The 16,138-nt window shown below is 39.1% G+C and overlaps 2 protein-coding genes across 5 annotated transcripts in view; both read right to left on the minus strand.

Moving 5' to 3' along the window:
* RB195_000344 (uncharacterized protein) overlaps window positions 1–11,903 on the minus strand; it is a gene marked incomplete at both ends in the record, with an annotated part of 33,453 nt that extends 21,550 nt beyond the window's left edge. Inside the window, 13 exons of one of the 4 annotated variants that reach the window (XM_064196619.1) lie at window positions 3,089–3,283; window positions 3,530–3,624; window positions 3,766–3,847; window positions 4,804–4,950; window positions 5,040–5,109; window positions 5,178–5,271; window positions 5,421–5,498; window positions 5,902–6,008; window positions 6,711–6,778; window positions 8,775–8,927; window positions 10,065–10,238; window positions 10,299–10,421; window positions 11,567–11,716. In XM_064196619.1, coding sequence (XP_064052501.1) covers window positions 3,089–3,283; window positions 3,530–3,624; window positions 3,766–3,847; window positions 4,804–4,950; window positions 5,040–5,109; window positions 5,178–5,271; window positions 5,421–5,498; window positions 5,902–6,008; window positions 6,711–6,778; window positions 8,775–8,927; window positions 10,065–10,238; window positions 10,299–10,421; window positions 11,567–11,716 — 1,536 coding nt within the window. Of the gene's footprint in view, window positions 1–1,338; window positions 1,354–3,061; window positions 3,284–3,523; window positions 3,625–3,765; window positions 3,848–4,803; window positions 4,951–5,039; window positions 5,110–5,177; window positions 5,272–5,420; window positions 5,499–5,901; window positions 6,009–6,710; window positions 6,779–6,842; window positions 6,935–7,020; window positions 7,066–7,388; window positions 7,428–8,774; window positions 8,928–10,064; window positions 10,239–10,298; window positions 10,422–11,566; window positions 11,717–11,762 lie in introns of those variants that run through there. The other 3 variants (XM_064196622.1, XM_064196623.1, XM_064196621.1) reach the window with 3 other exon arrangements.
* A 159-nt stretch (window positions 11,904–12,062) lies between these two features.
* Window positions 12,063–15,367, minus strand: RB195_000345 (uncharacterized protein; the record flags this gene model as incomplete). The annotated part of the gene is made up of 5 exons (XM_013443526.2): window positions 12,063–12,170; window positions 12,231–12,334; window positions 13,641–13,713; window positions 14,299–14,403; window positions 15,257–15,367. The coding sequence occupies 5 exons, from the start codon at window positions 15,365–15,367 to the stop codon at window positions 12,063–12,065; spliced, it is 501 nt and encodes a 166-aa protein (XP_013298980.2).
* Window positions 15,368–16,138: the final 771 nt, after the last annotated feature.

The following is a 16,138-nucleotide window of genomic DNA, read 5'->3' on the forward strand; positions in this document are numbered from 1 at the left end:
GCTGATAAAACGATCGCGTAGAAACCATTCTGGGAAAGGATTTTGGGAAATATTCAGAAATAAAACCATTGAAAAGGAAAATAATAATAGAATAAAATAAAAAGACAATAATTTTAATTCCTATAAAAGTGTCAGTAAAAGGGCGTGTCATCGTAACCTGATATTCAACCACCTAAATTTTCAATTACTTAGAAAAAAAGTATTCCAGACAGAGAACAGTCACTCCTAGGCAGAAATGCAAAGGAAGTTTTGTTGTCAAATTAGAGGATTGGTTTAGATGTGCAGAGAACTTTTTTCACATGTTTCTCCTCATTCAACCAACAAACAACCCCTACTCAGATCGTTTGCAACTATGATGAAAGATTGAAGAAAGAAATGAAGCGTTAGGATTTACCCAAGTCCCCGACAAAACTTCTCCGCCCATATAATGGTGATTCAAAAGCAATGGGAATTTCCGATATCATCGATCTGTTGCTGTGCAAATGAGTCGTGTTATTTGAAGCACCAATGAATCATTTTTGTAAGTCTCCGCGGCTGTAATGACATGTCATTATTATTTTATGTTATAGTCACTATTGATTCCTAGGCTCCTAGAAGTGAAGCTGAAGAAGAAAACAAAAAACACAAAACAAACAAAAACAACCAAACCTATTCCGTGGGCCATCTTCAGAAATTCTTAAATACAAATAATGTCGCAAAAAAAGAGAAGAAACCACAATAGTGAGCCTAATTAATCATAGCCGTGAGTGATTCTAATCCGAGTCTGGTTCCTCCATCATTGGCAATTCCCACATGCGAACTCGTATCACGCAACGTCACATGCACAGGAAGCACGAACGTCCTCATTTCACCTGGAAGGTGGCCCCGCGAGCTTGCGCTGTTTTGCCAACGATAACGGAATCATAATCGGATCAGGATAACCACCACTTCACGTAAGAGAACGTATTGTTACGTAACGTGCTCCTTGTTGAGTGAAATGTATGATGGAGAAACGACGCATCATTATAAGTGGAGCAAAATCATAAAATTTTTCCTCAGTTCAGTTTTCCTATCAAACTTGAGGTCTACCGATAACCGCATTTGAATAAGTTAAGTGAATAATAATGCTTAATAAGTTTTGAATAAGTTCCGAACGTAAATCGTGCGCCACAGATGCGCATCTCGGGTGTGCGATGTCGGAATAGTGCAAGCAACACCCCAAAGCGAAACAGTGGCACATTAAATTTCCGCCTAAGTATGTCGGACTATCATAATTGCTCCAAACCTATATAGACTAGAGTTCCCTCAATAGTTTCCTCATTTTGCACTTGCATTTATCCGTGTGAAATAAAAAAACACCTTGATGTCCGTCATCTTGTCTTTCTGGCAGAGCTACATCGGTGATGAAACGAATAAAATTCAAGGATAGTTGTGCTTGATACCTGAAGAGATTGAATGTTGGTAAAATGGAAATATTTAATGCTAGATGGTGAAAGTACAATTTGAAAACTTCAACGAGACCTTTGCTTTAAAAGGTAGTTTGGAATCAGGACAACCAACACTGCTCTAATCGAAATAGGGCGCAAAAATCGTTCTTAATTATCAAATGCGGATTGAGGACAAGTTACCTGCCAGGCTATTTTCAGTTTTTTTTAGAGTACTACATGTTATGACTTATTTATTATTTATTATTTCCAATAGGTCATTTGAGAGTTAGGAACGGTTTTGTGATGTAAGAAAAATTGTTGAGCTATAAAATTCGACTAGAGAAGTGTTGAATCCCAATCCCTTTATCCCTTCAATATTGTCAGCCGTTTCAGTTATATCGTTCTGTCGTCAGAAGCCCAGAAAAATTCCTTGACTTATTATTTGGTTCTATTTATTACTACTTTTTATTTTCTATTATTTGTGGTTTAAACGGCCAAATGTGGCCACTATCGTGCTAGTCTTCAATGATATCTCAACTAAACACCTCCAAACGTATTTCGGTGGGGCAGTTTGCTTAGGTATTTTCAAAGTGCCGAACTTTCTAAATTGCAAGTAATTTATTGGTTGTCACCGGGCAAAAGCAGAAATTTCCAACCAGCAACTTGATCAGCAAACACAAAATAAATTATGAAGAATGAAGGATCATTCCATGTTTAAAAAAAGAAAAATCTGGGAGTTGCTAACTAATACCTGTCTAGCGACTCTAAAATAAATCAAATTTAGTTGCGGTAATCGATGTAGGAACGTCTTTGAAATCTGGAGACAACTGATGTGGAAAATTTATAAATCACACTGAAGAATAACAGCTTGTGAATGATTACACCTAGGATCATTACAAATACATGAAGTTGATGGGTAAGTTCGTGTGGTTTCTCTTTATTGTGTAGCCAACTACAATTTCAGATTAGAAAGCACCGTAAGTTATATTTGATTTCATAATTTTCGTTTCACTTGATTAACTTATCAACAATAGCACACTCATCTACAGCTGTAACATCTCTGCTGAACATGAGCGCAGCCGCTATTGATCGATTACAAATGATGACAGTCGATGACGTAAACAAAAAGACCTCTAACATCTTTTTTTTCCAAGTACAGGCGCAAACGTCATTTAAACGGATACAAATATCAACGGTTTGAATGGATAATAATTCCGATGAACAAGGAACATAGAAAAAGGAGTATTACGAAAGAGTTTTCGCGCAAAACAGGATTTACATTCTCAGGAAGTGCTGGGCTGTGTTCTTAGGAAACTGCTTCAAGAAAAAATAACCATACGCGACAATAGCCAAGTCCGATACGGAAAAGCCGGCCACTCCTGGTAAGAAGTTATCGTCGAGAACGCGGAATGAGTAATCGATTAGTTGTAGTCTGTGTTGGTGCGAAAATACCTGACTGTCATGCTTTCGCATGGGCTTGCCCACCAACCCTATGTTTCCACTTATGTGCAATAACATAGAAGATGAAAATTAAAAAGAGAGAATTAAAAGCACCCAATTTTTAGTAACTAATTCAAAATAGCATCAATCCAACATTAGGAAAAGAAAAAGGGAGAGATCAATAAACACAAGGTAGTTATGCCTGTTCTTAAACACTAAGACACTGCGTTATTTGTTCGAACGTCGAGCTCTTTTCTTCTGCGGATCCCTGGAGCCATTTGAACATCAAGGATCTTCTTATACTCCGATCGTTGCAGCAAAGTATAAGCAGTAGAAAGGATACGATATGCAATCTTGTCCAGTGACGGGTGATTTGCAAGAAACACCCAATGACCGAGTTCCAGACCCATTCCAAAATCACATTCGTCGTTGGCAAACTATAACTGTTAGATTTAACTACACTCAGTGCAGAATACGCTAAACCGGATGACCGGCGATTTCTTTGTTGCTCATTTCAAATATCTGCATATACGTAAGTGAGATTGTGGTAGCCCTACGTTTACGATGTTGTAAGCGGATGAAATACGATCCTGCACAGTAACCGTCTCTCACTAAACGTGTACGCAGAATGAACAGAGACTGCATAAAACCGAAACGAATTACGAAACATCACTGGCCTGAACCAAGGTGACGATTTCCATCAACCACTGCATTTTCTTTTCTCGCAAACTGTCGTCGTCGGTATTACAAATAAGATCAAGAGTTTTCCGGATTTTTGCTGCAAATAAATCGGATATTTGAAAAATCTCAAAAGTAATTCAGAACGAGTAATTAATAACTCTTCAAAACAAATAATTTAAATTTAAAAACACGCAAATAAACCATATACGAAACACTCTCTTACGGCAAGAAAATTTACCTGCATCTTCTGAAATTGGACGGTATCCAACATCGTTGACAACCTGTACCCAAAGTCCTGCACCATTCGGGGCACTCCCCAGCTAAAATGTCACTTTTACGATAAGGAATTATCTAGAGCTCTAAATAGAAAATACAAAAATCATTAGCATGAAATCTGTCTCACCAGTTAAATAGTAGCAAGATAGACACCGATCCAAAATTAATATGTTTAGGACCATATGAAGAACTATACTTGCACACGACAATTTGATCTATGATCTTGAAAAAAGCAACGAAAAATATCCTCTTCATTCACTTGCACCTTTGAGCGGCATCCAGGATACGACGGTGAAATTGAGGTCAGCTATGCACAGCAGGCAAATCAATATTGAAAACGTAGTGAACAACTTTCCACACTGTGGGCAGCAGACTGTGTATGAAGAAATAAAATTCATGTGGAGAACAGCATTTGCCAACTCAGTGGAGAATTAGAACAACTGAAGGTGCATCGAATGTCCACATCAGAGAAGAGCGGATGGATTCACTGCATTTTCCTAGCATCTTACCATTGAACTCTTTCAGGTCAGTAATTGAGGTAGAGATGAGACCATAACTAAAGCTTTTGTGAATCCTTACAAACGGAACGTGGGAGACAGCTGCCCAAATGGGGTTTGAGCGGAGGGAAAAGGAGCTACAACTGAACCAGATGATACACTCTAGTTAATGAAGCGTGAAATTTCTACTAGCTAGTCCACCGATAATAAACCTCGCTTACAAATGATCAGAACCACACATGCAAAAGCTAATATGAGGTTATTCTCAAATTTCGAGCGTCTTTAATGCGCAATTGACCAATACTTTGAAATGTGACCATTATGTTGTTGTTGTACAGCTTCGAGTAACTGAGTACGACTAGAGATGGTTCTGTAGTTTTGATTACATCTAATATCTGATGACACTTTTCTGATAGAAGTAAAAAAAGGGAAGATGCAGCGATTTTACCCCATATAAATTAATATAAATAAAGTAGTTGTAGTTATAATTTACAAGTGCTTACTTTCTTCTTTTTGCGAAGAGCGCAGGCGGACTTCATCTGTTGTTTTATAGCTTTGACGTCGCCAAGCTCTGCAAGTAACTCAGCAGCATCCACATTCGACTTCTCGGATAGGTGTACTATGGCATGTTCTATACGATTTCCAACCAGCTGGAAACGAATTCTCAAACAAACACACTCATCCTTAAATTTCCTTGTAGAGCTAAATTTAGAGTGAGTGTTATGAAACAACTATGTACCTCAATCTTCGGAAAATGCTCATCATTAGGAACGTAGACGATCCAGCCTTCTTCGCTATTTGGAATGTCCCTGATAGAGGTATGGATACAAAATCATACGCTCAAATCTTGAAACAGTATAAAAGCGTTGAAAATCACCTCCATAAGCAGTATCTGCCCATTTCGCACACAAGGACAGTTTGCATCTCGGGCAGATCAGTAGCATAACGATAATGCAGAAACAACTGGTTCTCTGAATTAACACATTTGCTTTAGAAACATAGTGCAGCGCTAAAACGATGGTTTTCGAAAATGCACTCGTTTTCGATGCACTAGCTCCCCCATGATATCTGTTTGTATCTAACAAAAGCCACTTTTTCACAAAAAATAAACCAAACCAACCATCTACTGTGTTTAGACTGCCGTTGAGCACATCGAAAACACCGACAAGTCGACAAGACGCAAGCTTTTTGAAGGACGCTTAAAATAAGCTGTGATTAGCATTCCTCCCTATACATAATCCTAACCTTGCTAATCTTTGACTAAAGTGACACACCAAAATACTAGTTTTTGGAAAATGATTGTAAAAATGGTAATGACTCCGTGAGCCACAAACAGAAACAGTTCCAAATGTCATAACTTGAAGAAGAAAGCAAGTAGTAAAGATTGAGGTAATTTTTTTAAAAATGTGACAACGCAAAGCAAATTAAATTAATTGCTCTTAGTGAAAACGGGCACTTAGATACGTTTAGAAAACTGCAAAAAAAAAAGCTTAAAATTTCAGTCAGACTTGAAAGTTTGGAGGAATCCACATAAATGTGGTAGAAAGCCTAGTAAGGGAGTTGAAGAATGTCTTGGATTTGCAGAACAGAATCGTACTTACAACATGGATCACTACTGCACAGTTTTTTGGCCAGAGAAAAGAAGTCTTCAACGAACTGCGGGACGTGCATAGATCCACAACCATTTTTATTCACGACGAGAGAGGACCTTAAAACAGTTCAATTACAGCCCCTAACCAGAACCCCCTAATTGAATTTGTGGGTGACAAAACGTAGGATAAAATGTGATTGGGGGAGGGGAGTTGGGGGGACACAGTGGCGCCCTTGCTTAATCAATAGGGCCCTAACGCCTATGCATTAGTCTAAGAGAATTTATGACATGCAAACTAAAGTTACTAAAAGAAGAAAAGTATGTTAGAACGTCCGGAAATGAGGGTGCCACTGAGTGCCCCACCCCAACTACACTTTCCCCAAAATGTAATTGAGGAGGGGTACTCAACACTGCTCCGATCAAACTACTTCAGAGCGCAGAAAACGCTCTTAGAGCACAAAGACTTTTCTTAAGTCAAAGGCGGTTGAAGTACTACATGATATGACTTAGCTATTCACTTCCAGTAAGCTGTCTGAAGTGTTTGGTGAATTTAAAGCATTACTAGTTCCAGCTCTATCTTCCTTTCTTCCCTGATACGCTTTAGCTTGCACGTCTTGGATCCTCGACCACCAATGCTTATGTTTTAGTGTCCCGAATGACTTTGTCATTCACTTTCGTTGACGACCTGTCATTTACAAGCTATCGCCTCTTCAAATGAGAAAGCCGTTTGTCAGTTGAGAACGGTCCTTGTCCCTAAGAACGTTTTCTGGGTTCTAAAGTACTGTTCGATTGGAAAAGTGTGGATCCAACAGCTTCCACCTCTTGAGAACTTCGCTATCTTCTTCCCGTGTGATGTGATACGAAGCTCTTAAGCCCAGAAATAAGGACTGAACCGATAGCGCATCAGTGTTTTAAAAAGACTTCAAACCAAAGAAAATTCTCGTATATTACCCATTTGCTGGCTTAGAAGAACCGCTGCTGACAGACTGCTTCTTTCGCTTCTCTGGGAGCGCCGAAATTTTCTCAGTGGTTCCGTTGGAAGTCTTTGAAATTAAGGATTTTTTTAATATCCATAATTCACACATTTGTGATCTCCATATCATAAGAAGTCACTCATGTAGCGACTCACTGTTTTCGTTGTTGCTGGCCTCTTTAATGTCCTCTTACGAGTCATGATCGCCACCCTGTTCAAGATAAAGCTGTGGCAATAAAGAATAATCTGAACTACAATTCCTGACACTTACATATAATGACTACATAAAGTATAAAGTACCACGAATATCCACAAAAAAGATTACAAAAATAGTTCGATCCATTCTGATAGAAATTTATTCCTCGCAATGTACATACAGAGCTATGTTTGGTTCAGAATAAACGACTACAATAAAAGTAGGTATTCAAACATAAAAACAAACAAACAAACCAAACAACTCAATAGCATACAAACCAAAGTTGAGGTAAAATTTGCTCAACGAATAATCTATTAATTTTCTAATTCTATCTTAGCGCAGGTTTGGGCGGGTCCTCTAGTTTGACCTAAAAGTATTCCGTAGAGCGCAAATTTCAGTTGAAGAATTTCATCAAATGAATGAAGCAACTCAAATAACAGATAGGAATGTGAAAGAAAGGACTCCGCTATCTTATTACAAGACTTTTTTCAATGTAACATAAGTTATGTGGATATTATGGATCCTTAGTAGGAGCGCACCCCATTCCTTAACTGAAGGTTCGTCGAAGAAAAATGTTTTTTACGGTTGCTGTACATTTTGACAATATCTCTTCCTTCCTATCAAATTGTTAAGACATGAAAATCTCCGAACTTCATTTTATATGATGACTATGTGTTTGCTGACGAGAATTTTAGAGAATATCGAACTTTCCGCGTCTTTGTTAGTTTTAACCAATAAATGGACTGCTCCTAAACTTGATAAAAATAGATGGATCTTGAGTTTTTGGTGACTATATCCACTTTAGCAATTTGCCAGCAGTTTTTTTTCCAGACGAGGTAGTACTTTTACTTAATGATACCACAGGAAACCAACCAAAATTATACTGCCATAATAGGTTACATAAGCTGATTGGTACTTCCGCTCGAGAAGTCGAATAAAGTTAGTGATCTGTCCCAGAGTATTTCTGGGGAAAGTTCAGCTCAAAACGGTTTAAAACATACTTTATAAAAGAGATGAAAAGAATGTGAATTTGTTATACATATTACACTAGCGCGAAATATGCTAATGGCGCTTCCTGCACAAAGTTATATCCATGAAAACATAGAAGGAGAACGTATTAGATTTCAAAATAAGAAGTATTATATGCAAACGCTACTTCTATTGCAGTATAGTCAAACTAAACCCTCCAAAAAGTGAAACGAATATCGATAAAGGAAACTAACTAATGACTCTAAAGGAAAGAAGGAAAACAACTGTGGTTGTTTGTAGCGAAAAAAAGTGCAACAGTTGGTAGCTCCAGTATTTCAATTCCAGTAATCCAACAATTTCGCGCGCTGTTTACAGGCAGTCTTTGCCGTAGAGCACGATGTCGCAGCGGGGGCAAATGAACAAGACTTAGAAAACGAATTACTCCAGTGTTAGCTGGATATGGTTAGATTCTTCTTCGAATTTTACTTTTATGCTGCCTTTAGCATTAGCAGTCAGCTGCAATGTGAATAGATGAGCGTGGATTGAGTTATTCCCTCAATCCACGTTAGCCTACACCGAGAAATTACCTTCTTATAGTGAAAACAAATATTCGATCTTTCCTAAGATATTCTTCAAGAAGTACTGGTTGTCTCACAAAGCACACTTTCAGTTAAAGAGTTACTAAATCATGGTTTGAAGTCGATTGGCAGGTGAATAGAGAAGAAAAAAATGAAAGTTGACTTACTGAAGGTCGATTGTTCGGATCAAATGGACTGGGCAACTGCAGATCTGATTTCGCTTCAAAAAATGTGTAACTGAGAAGAATATTATCCAAATACTCCAGAGCAGGATCGTTAGCATAGTCAGGATCAATATAGAAAAAAACGGGCAAATCGACCTGAAATATACCACGACGTCTCGCAGAATTCTCTCACTTAATCGTTGATAGTCCTATTTCTTTTTTGGCCTCCTCTAATATAGCTTTTCAGGATTTCTTGGAGAGAATAAAATATGATGCATGACCAAATGACAAAATAAAACAGCGATTCTATCAACCGAATGCCACTTCGAAAGGAGTGCAGTCAGCGCACATCGCAAGTAACAGCGAAATTTTGTGCTGCTAAATTCAGATTTGTAGTGAAAAGCATTGCAGCTGGTGAAAAACTGCTGACTTCGGAATTAAGAAAAAATAACGCTTCCGAAGCTACGTACTGATGTATTTGCTAAGAAACAAAATAGGGAACGGAGAGCTGTAAAAAGAGCTTCAGTTTATTGATCGGTGATGTGTACTATGGAGTAGATCAAAAGTAGGTGTAGGAAGTAAAAAAAAGAAAAGTAGGACTAAAGTAGGAGTAGTAGGGTCGAGTACAGGATATACTCAACCTATGAGAACCAACATCAGATAGTGGATTGATCCTCGACGATGTCATTGCCGCTAGAGAAGGGAGCATAAGTGACTATGGGGTTGCTAACGTTTATGGCTAATTTGGTGCTCTACCGCGTTCTGCCTTGTTTAGCATTATAATCCTTGAGAAAGTTGACTTCTTTTCGAGAAACTGTTCTTCCAGCGATACGACCTAACTCGCTTTGAAAGAAGGTCATTTTGAAGAAAAAAGACAATAAGTATTTAGGATGTTACTGCATTGTTGGTAATTTTGCACCCTATAGATGGATAAGCGAGATCACGGTGGTACCTCGAAAGAGACCGCAAAAGATAACAATTTCGCAGTCAGTAATAGGGTCATAGGGACATGAGGTTTATTAGGTTGAGCATGCCGTGCTCGATCCTTTCAGTGTCTGCATAACTTCTTTAAAATCTACTCTACCTTCCACAGCAGCGATTTGAATAGAAGCGTTGTTTTTAAAAACATTCCGTTCTCTTTGTTAGCAAATGCTTCATCACAAGGCATTGTAATCATGACTTTTTCGAATTGTCAGTTGTAGTTGCCTTCAGTTGCAATTTTTTCCGCAGCACAGATCATAGATGCGTATCCGTGGATGCAGAAGAGAAAATGTGTGTAGGAAGTTGATATACCTGTTCTCCGGGATTGAGGATCTGTTCTTCAAAGCAAAAACATTGAATCTTATTGAAATAGTAAGCTGCTTGAAAAGGAGTGAGATTATAACTCGAAATTCCAACAATTGGACGGTCAGTAGGATTTCTTGCAGTATAGAATGCAAGAGCAGTCTCTCCTGGATGGACATACATCTGGAAAACAAATGCTTAAAAATTAGGAAAATTGGGATGCAGCAAAGTTCACAAAAGGACCTCATGTTGCTGAGGCTTGAATTCCCATCGCATACTCGATGGAACATCGGAATTGAACTGCACACGAATCAATCTATCTTCAACTTTCTTCATTTTGGCGATCTTTTCGAAGTCTTTCGCAATCTATGAATGTATTAATTATAAATTGTCGAATGAAAAAAGATGCAATTGGGTCGGAACGACCTGAGGGTTAGTACACCGCACTTTTAGTCGTTTTGATCAAAAGCAAACGTATTACATACGATGTATACGATATACAATAACATACTATGTTGAAGTCATTTCCCCTTAGTTTTAAAAGTTTTTTTTTTAAAGCAGAATTCAGCGCTCGCTCTGTGTTATTGCTCATAACAGCACTCAAGAACAACTTTAGGCCTACTCCACTTCCTTTCTGGTGAAAAACTTGGCAGAAACAACGGCTGACCTCGTTGCTGGTCGGGACGGACCTCTTGGTTTCGGAAGTCAAGATAGTAAGAACGATTTGGTGATAGCAACCGAGCCGTGCCGCATCCCGCTCCTTTTTTTGTAATCATCCTTTCGAATTAATTGATTAAGCTTTGGAATTCAACTTCGATTCAGAATCGTAAACTACATACGATTTTGAATTGAACGTGGTGGTACATCGCAAGAGGAATGAGAAACGCTATACATCTTATCTATTTTACACTCTAATTACTAATAGGGAAAAGCATTCCAGAATGGAGAACGCGATGCAGCATGGGGTAGCCACCGCTGTGCATATGGGACAGTTTCTACTGGTTATTGTAGCTATGCTAATTGGATTACAGACGCTGGGCAACGATCAAATAGCCTACGTTCGACCGCATAACAAGTTGCATCATAGGGGGCACGGGTGCAAAAGAGACTGTTTCTCGCGCTTTTTCTGTTTTTACTAAGTGGTTTTGAACATGATCACGCTCATAATCGCGAACTACACCCTTACTCCTACTCATGAGAAGATCCCAATACCGCCACGTCGTGATACAGTAATAAGTAAATCAGTTAAACAACTCGAAACTACTCAATCAGAAAAAAGACCCTCTCTCAAGGAGAACAGAATCCGAATAGTACTTGGCCATTATAGATTATTCTGGACGCTTATGAAATCTAGCGGATACACCTTCGGTGCTTAGGCCTAACATGTGAAATTTTATGTTTTTGAAATGAAAGAATTGTGAAGATATCTACTACATATATTCTCAGTGCTCCCAATGAAGCAGAATATCTTCATAATCGAAAAGTTCATCCAAACGAAAAATGCAAAGAACCTGTGTTAGTCCTCCAAATGACGTTTTTTCACAGAATATCCTGTATGCTGGAATTGCTGCAAACGTTACACCCACTGCAACAACGCCAAGACTTACAACGTAGTACATCACATCTCGATTAGGTCCAGAACCACGGCGCTGTACAAGCATACTCTTATTTATCTCGACTCAGAAGCGAACAAACAACATAACTAACTGTATACTTATTAGGGTTATTAGTGTGAAGATTTGTTCTTGAAGTCGAGATATGAAGACGCGGAGGAGCTAGAATGTGAATCGTCTTTAAACTCGCCTCCGGTGTCCGGAGAATGAGACGAATCGTGCGGAACAAAGACATCTAGAAGCATCTGGAGATGGAGTACGCAGCACTAATTCAAGACCCTGCCTCACTAAGTAGAGTTGCACGTGACAAGTTCACTTTAAGACACACTTCAAGAGACACAAATCTTCCATTATTTATTAAGGAACGCATGAAACAGCACATAAGTTTGCCGCATCATCTAGACTTGGTTTTCCTTTTTTCTTCTGGAGCGAATGGATTTTGCTTGTCGTAAAATGATTTAAGTAGAGAGATTGACCGGTCTGCATATCTGGAGTCGACGATCTGAAACAGCTGCCGAGGACAGCTGAGTTATTACTTCATAAGCGAAACAAAAATCCCTACCACTTTTGTATTCGAGTCCTTCTGGTTATACTTAGAGCAGTTCCCAACACTATAAATTCCTCCAAATCTCTCATTGGCTGCAGCGTAAACAATTTTCGAAATACCTGCAAAATGCGTGAAATCATAGGTTGAAACATTCCTCTTAACATCTTAACATATCACAATTATACTGTAGAGCGAAATGTAGGTTTACCAAGTATATCAACTTTGAAGGCAAAGTTGTGGTAGGAACACAGATGCTGATTTTCATCGGGTTCAGCGAGTCGTGATAGGTGCAGTTTTTAAAGCATGGACGGATGTACAATAACAGCGCTCACAACATTCTGAAGTTGGGGAAATTTTTTGAAGGATGCAAGATTAGATTCTCATGGTCTATGAGTTAACACCAGTGCCTATGGCCCTGACTGAGTTCCAATCTACAATGTTCAGCAACACCCAAAGTTAAAGGCAACTGCTCCGCAGCCCAATGCTGTCTTTCCACTATCAAGCGTCCAGATCCTCTAGGACACTGGACGTTTGATAGTGGAAAGGGGTCCAATGGACACTTTTATATAATATGACTCCAAAGCACTGTACTATACATATTTTCGAAGTTGGGATCTACCCACTAGCACGCAGGCACAAATTAGAAATTGGAGTGATAACTGCAAACATTTCGTGAGAGTAAAGCTCTGAAAGAAACAAGATGTCTCCGTTTTGTAAGTAGTCAACAAGCTAGTAACTTGTGCGAAACCTGTTCATTATGACATATCTGACTAGAGAAGGATGATATGCACACATTTCCAGATTGTTCACTATACACACCTCTACAAACATTTGCAGCCCGGAAAGGATAAAGGGATGCCTTAACGTTCCGCCAGCGAAACAAAATCGAAACGGTATTGCGTTTTAGTGGCTTGTGCGTTTTTCTACTAGTAAGTATAGCTGGGTTAAAACTATATGAAGCAGTTACGTAACCTACGTAGTTCATGCGCTCGAAGTGGCGCAGTGGGGGAAGTCGTTGGGAGGTGCGACCATCGCGAACTGTAAGGGGAGGAAGTGCTAGCAGTGGTCTCCCCGTAACTACATCGTGCTTCCTCTCGTTTTGATCCTACTATAAATTATGTGATCTATGATAGTAATTTCGACCAAGCACCAGACTGTTCGAAAAGATTTAGAATTATTAGGAAAACTATAAAAACAACCAAGCGTGAAACGTGTACTGAAGAAGGCTCAAAGAAGTTCCCATCTGCCTACAGCTTTTTCTTGCTGACATAAATCCTTCTAGGTGGTTGGTGTGCCCACCAACAATGAAAGAAGTCCTTTACATACAGCTGATCTAATACTTGTTATAAATTAAAGAAAGAAATTCAATAAAGCTAGGGGAAATGAAATAAAATGAAAACAATAAAAAAATAAAGAACGACAAACCTAATTCAAACAGGCCAGAAGCACACATAATGCAGGGTTCGAGAGTCACATGAAGTACCAAGTCATGCATTATCTAAATCGAAGGAAACATGTCAGAGGAGTATTTCTGTGGCCGTAGTCATGAACGTTCCGGAAGTTTAGGGTGTTTCGTTAGATGATGGAGTTTTTCGCGTAAATAATAGCATTATTGGAAAAGCAAGAACTTTAGCAGCTGTTAATGCCGCGTTGTTGTTATATTGTTAAATCACTTGAAATTTCAGTTGTTGATGTCGCATCTTTGGTTTGTCCTGTTTATTCAGCAACAACAAAGTAAGGATATATTTGTTAAATCTTCATGCGCAGTCATTCCATCCGTATTTTGCGAGGTGGTCTAGGCACATATATGCTATCGCTCAGACAACTTGAAATTAATTTGTTCAAAAAAAAAAAAAAACAATTTTGGAGCAACTAACAAGAAAACTTCTCGACCCCGGGCAACTAGAAAGGTTACTCACGGGAAGCAAAGAGAGCGGGAAGAAACCATGTCGCATCCCAATCCGCTTGTTCATGAATATGGCCACTTGGTCATACATTCCGGAATAAAGTGAGATAATAGATCGAAAATGTGGATTCCGGAAAGTGAAACAAAGCCTGTCAAAGCTTGAAATAGGAAAAACACCTCTTTGATATTTGGGTTTTCCTCCTCCATACTCCGTAAAGCCACCATCTCTGCATGAGTAGTCGGGTCCTTGGTACAATTCACCCTATTTCTTCCACATCCTATCTGAAAATCCCCATGAAATCAGCCACTAAACACTACGTACTGTATTTTAATTGGATATATTAGATGAAGATAAGGAAGTAAAAGAGAGAGACTTAATTCTCACGAAATAAAATCTTAGAGGCGTCCTAATAACAAAATAAAGCATAAAACAAAAAGAAGAAGGATTTGCCAAGACCACTTAATCCTATCCACGCACTAGTGCACGAAAAACTATATATAGTTAAAAGAAAAGGTATCCAAGGAGCTCACCGTGTCGTGTGGTGAGGGCTCAGTGCACGTCTTCACAGAGTATGTGTTGAGTGACCATGATACAGCAAATTTTACGCCGACTATATATAATAGCTCGAACGACTGGTGACATATTTTAGTTGGGGTAGTGATGAAAAGAAGTGGAGGGTGCAGAAAACAATCAATTCATATCAGAAGTTCACTAATTACTAGATGTGCGAAAAGTTCGGAAGTTTGTTCGGGGTCCAACCATAAAACCTTATGGTACACTGTGTTCCTAATCCTCCAGTATGGATTGTGGGTCCTAAGGCTAACCGTTAAGAGCCGCGCAGGTGCGCGGGTGGCGGCTCTACGGTTTAGTGGTTATTGACTATTCACAACAGTGCGCTCAATAACCATCAAAACCGCACAGCCGAGTTTTGCAAATTTCTGCGTCTTCTATTGCGCCATGAATCAAAACGTTTTGAGCTGAAAGGTGTAACAAGCTGAACATCCACATAATCGTCAACAATGCGGTTACAGTGCAACAGGAGCACTGCTCTACATATAAGTTTAGTTGTAAAATACAAAGAATTGAGTTGTTTAAGTAGTCCAAATGCATCACACAATACAAAGTAGTCAGTACCTGTTTTTCTCGATACGTGAAAACACATCCGACCGGAACTTCATCGTTGTCTAGAGCCTCTTGAGCAAGCTCAAAAGCTTTTTCCATGTGCTCATCACTTGCATTGACCATCTACAAAAATGTGAATGACAAATAAAACTTGTCAAAATCCATAAGAATAGCTTTTGACTGAACAATCATACGTTGCTCGAAACCTTGAAGATTGAGACAAAACAGAGAGCATCATACACAAACTCTGCACACTAAAAATGTTAAAGTTGAAACGAGAAGAATTTAAATACGCAGCATTCCCCTCACTGTAATTCGTCCTCTGATACCCTGTAATGTGGAGTCGCTGTTGCTCAAAGAAAAACCCCAATCGTCCATTCCAATGTTTGAATCTTGTGCATGGATCTTACTCTGACTGTGAGCATCGTCTCCACGTGATTAAGTCACAATACTTCTTTTCTCATAGGAGCTTCCTTCTTCTTTTTCTTGTTCTTCTCTCACAAAAGCATTATTGAGCAATTTCCTTTATTCTTACTTTGAAGAGTAACTTGCGCAGGGCGCAACGCTATGCGACTGACGCATATCCGATAGAGCTGTCCTCGCAGGCTGCTAGCCCTACGTCACACTGCATCAACTCCCTAAGTATGCTACCAGAGTTTGCGGGCGATAGTTACATCGTCCAGTCGATAATTACCTATCTAGGTACTAGAATGAGGCAACTGGCAGTAGCACCCACATCCATCGGTCCACGAAGAAAAATCCCGGCAAAATCAAACTCAAAATGGGATATATATCGTGCTAGGGTAGTAGACTGTTTTGCTAAGCTATCGATAACTTTCTCAAATGGAGTGTTCGTGAAAATTTCCCTCAAAGGCGGCTCTTGAAAAATTTTGC

Source organism: Necator americanus, chromosome IV (genome assembly GCF_031761385.1).
Source record: "Necator americanus strain Aroian chromosome IV, whole genome shotgun sequence".
NCBI lineage: Eukaryota > Metazoa > Nematoda > Chromadorea > Rhabditida > Ancylostomatidae > Necator > Necator americanus.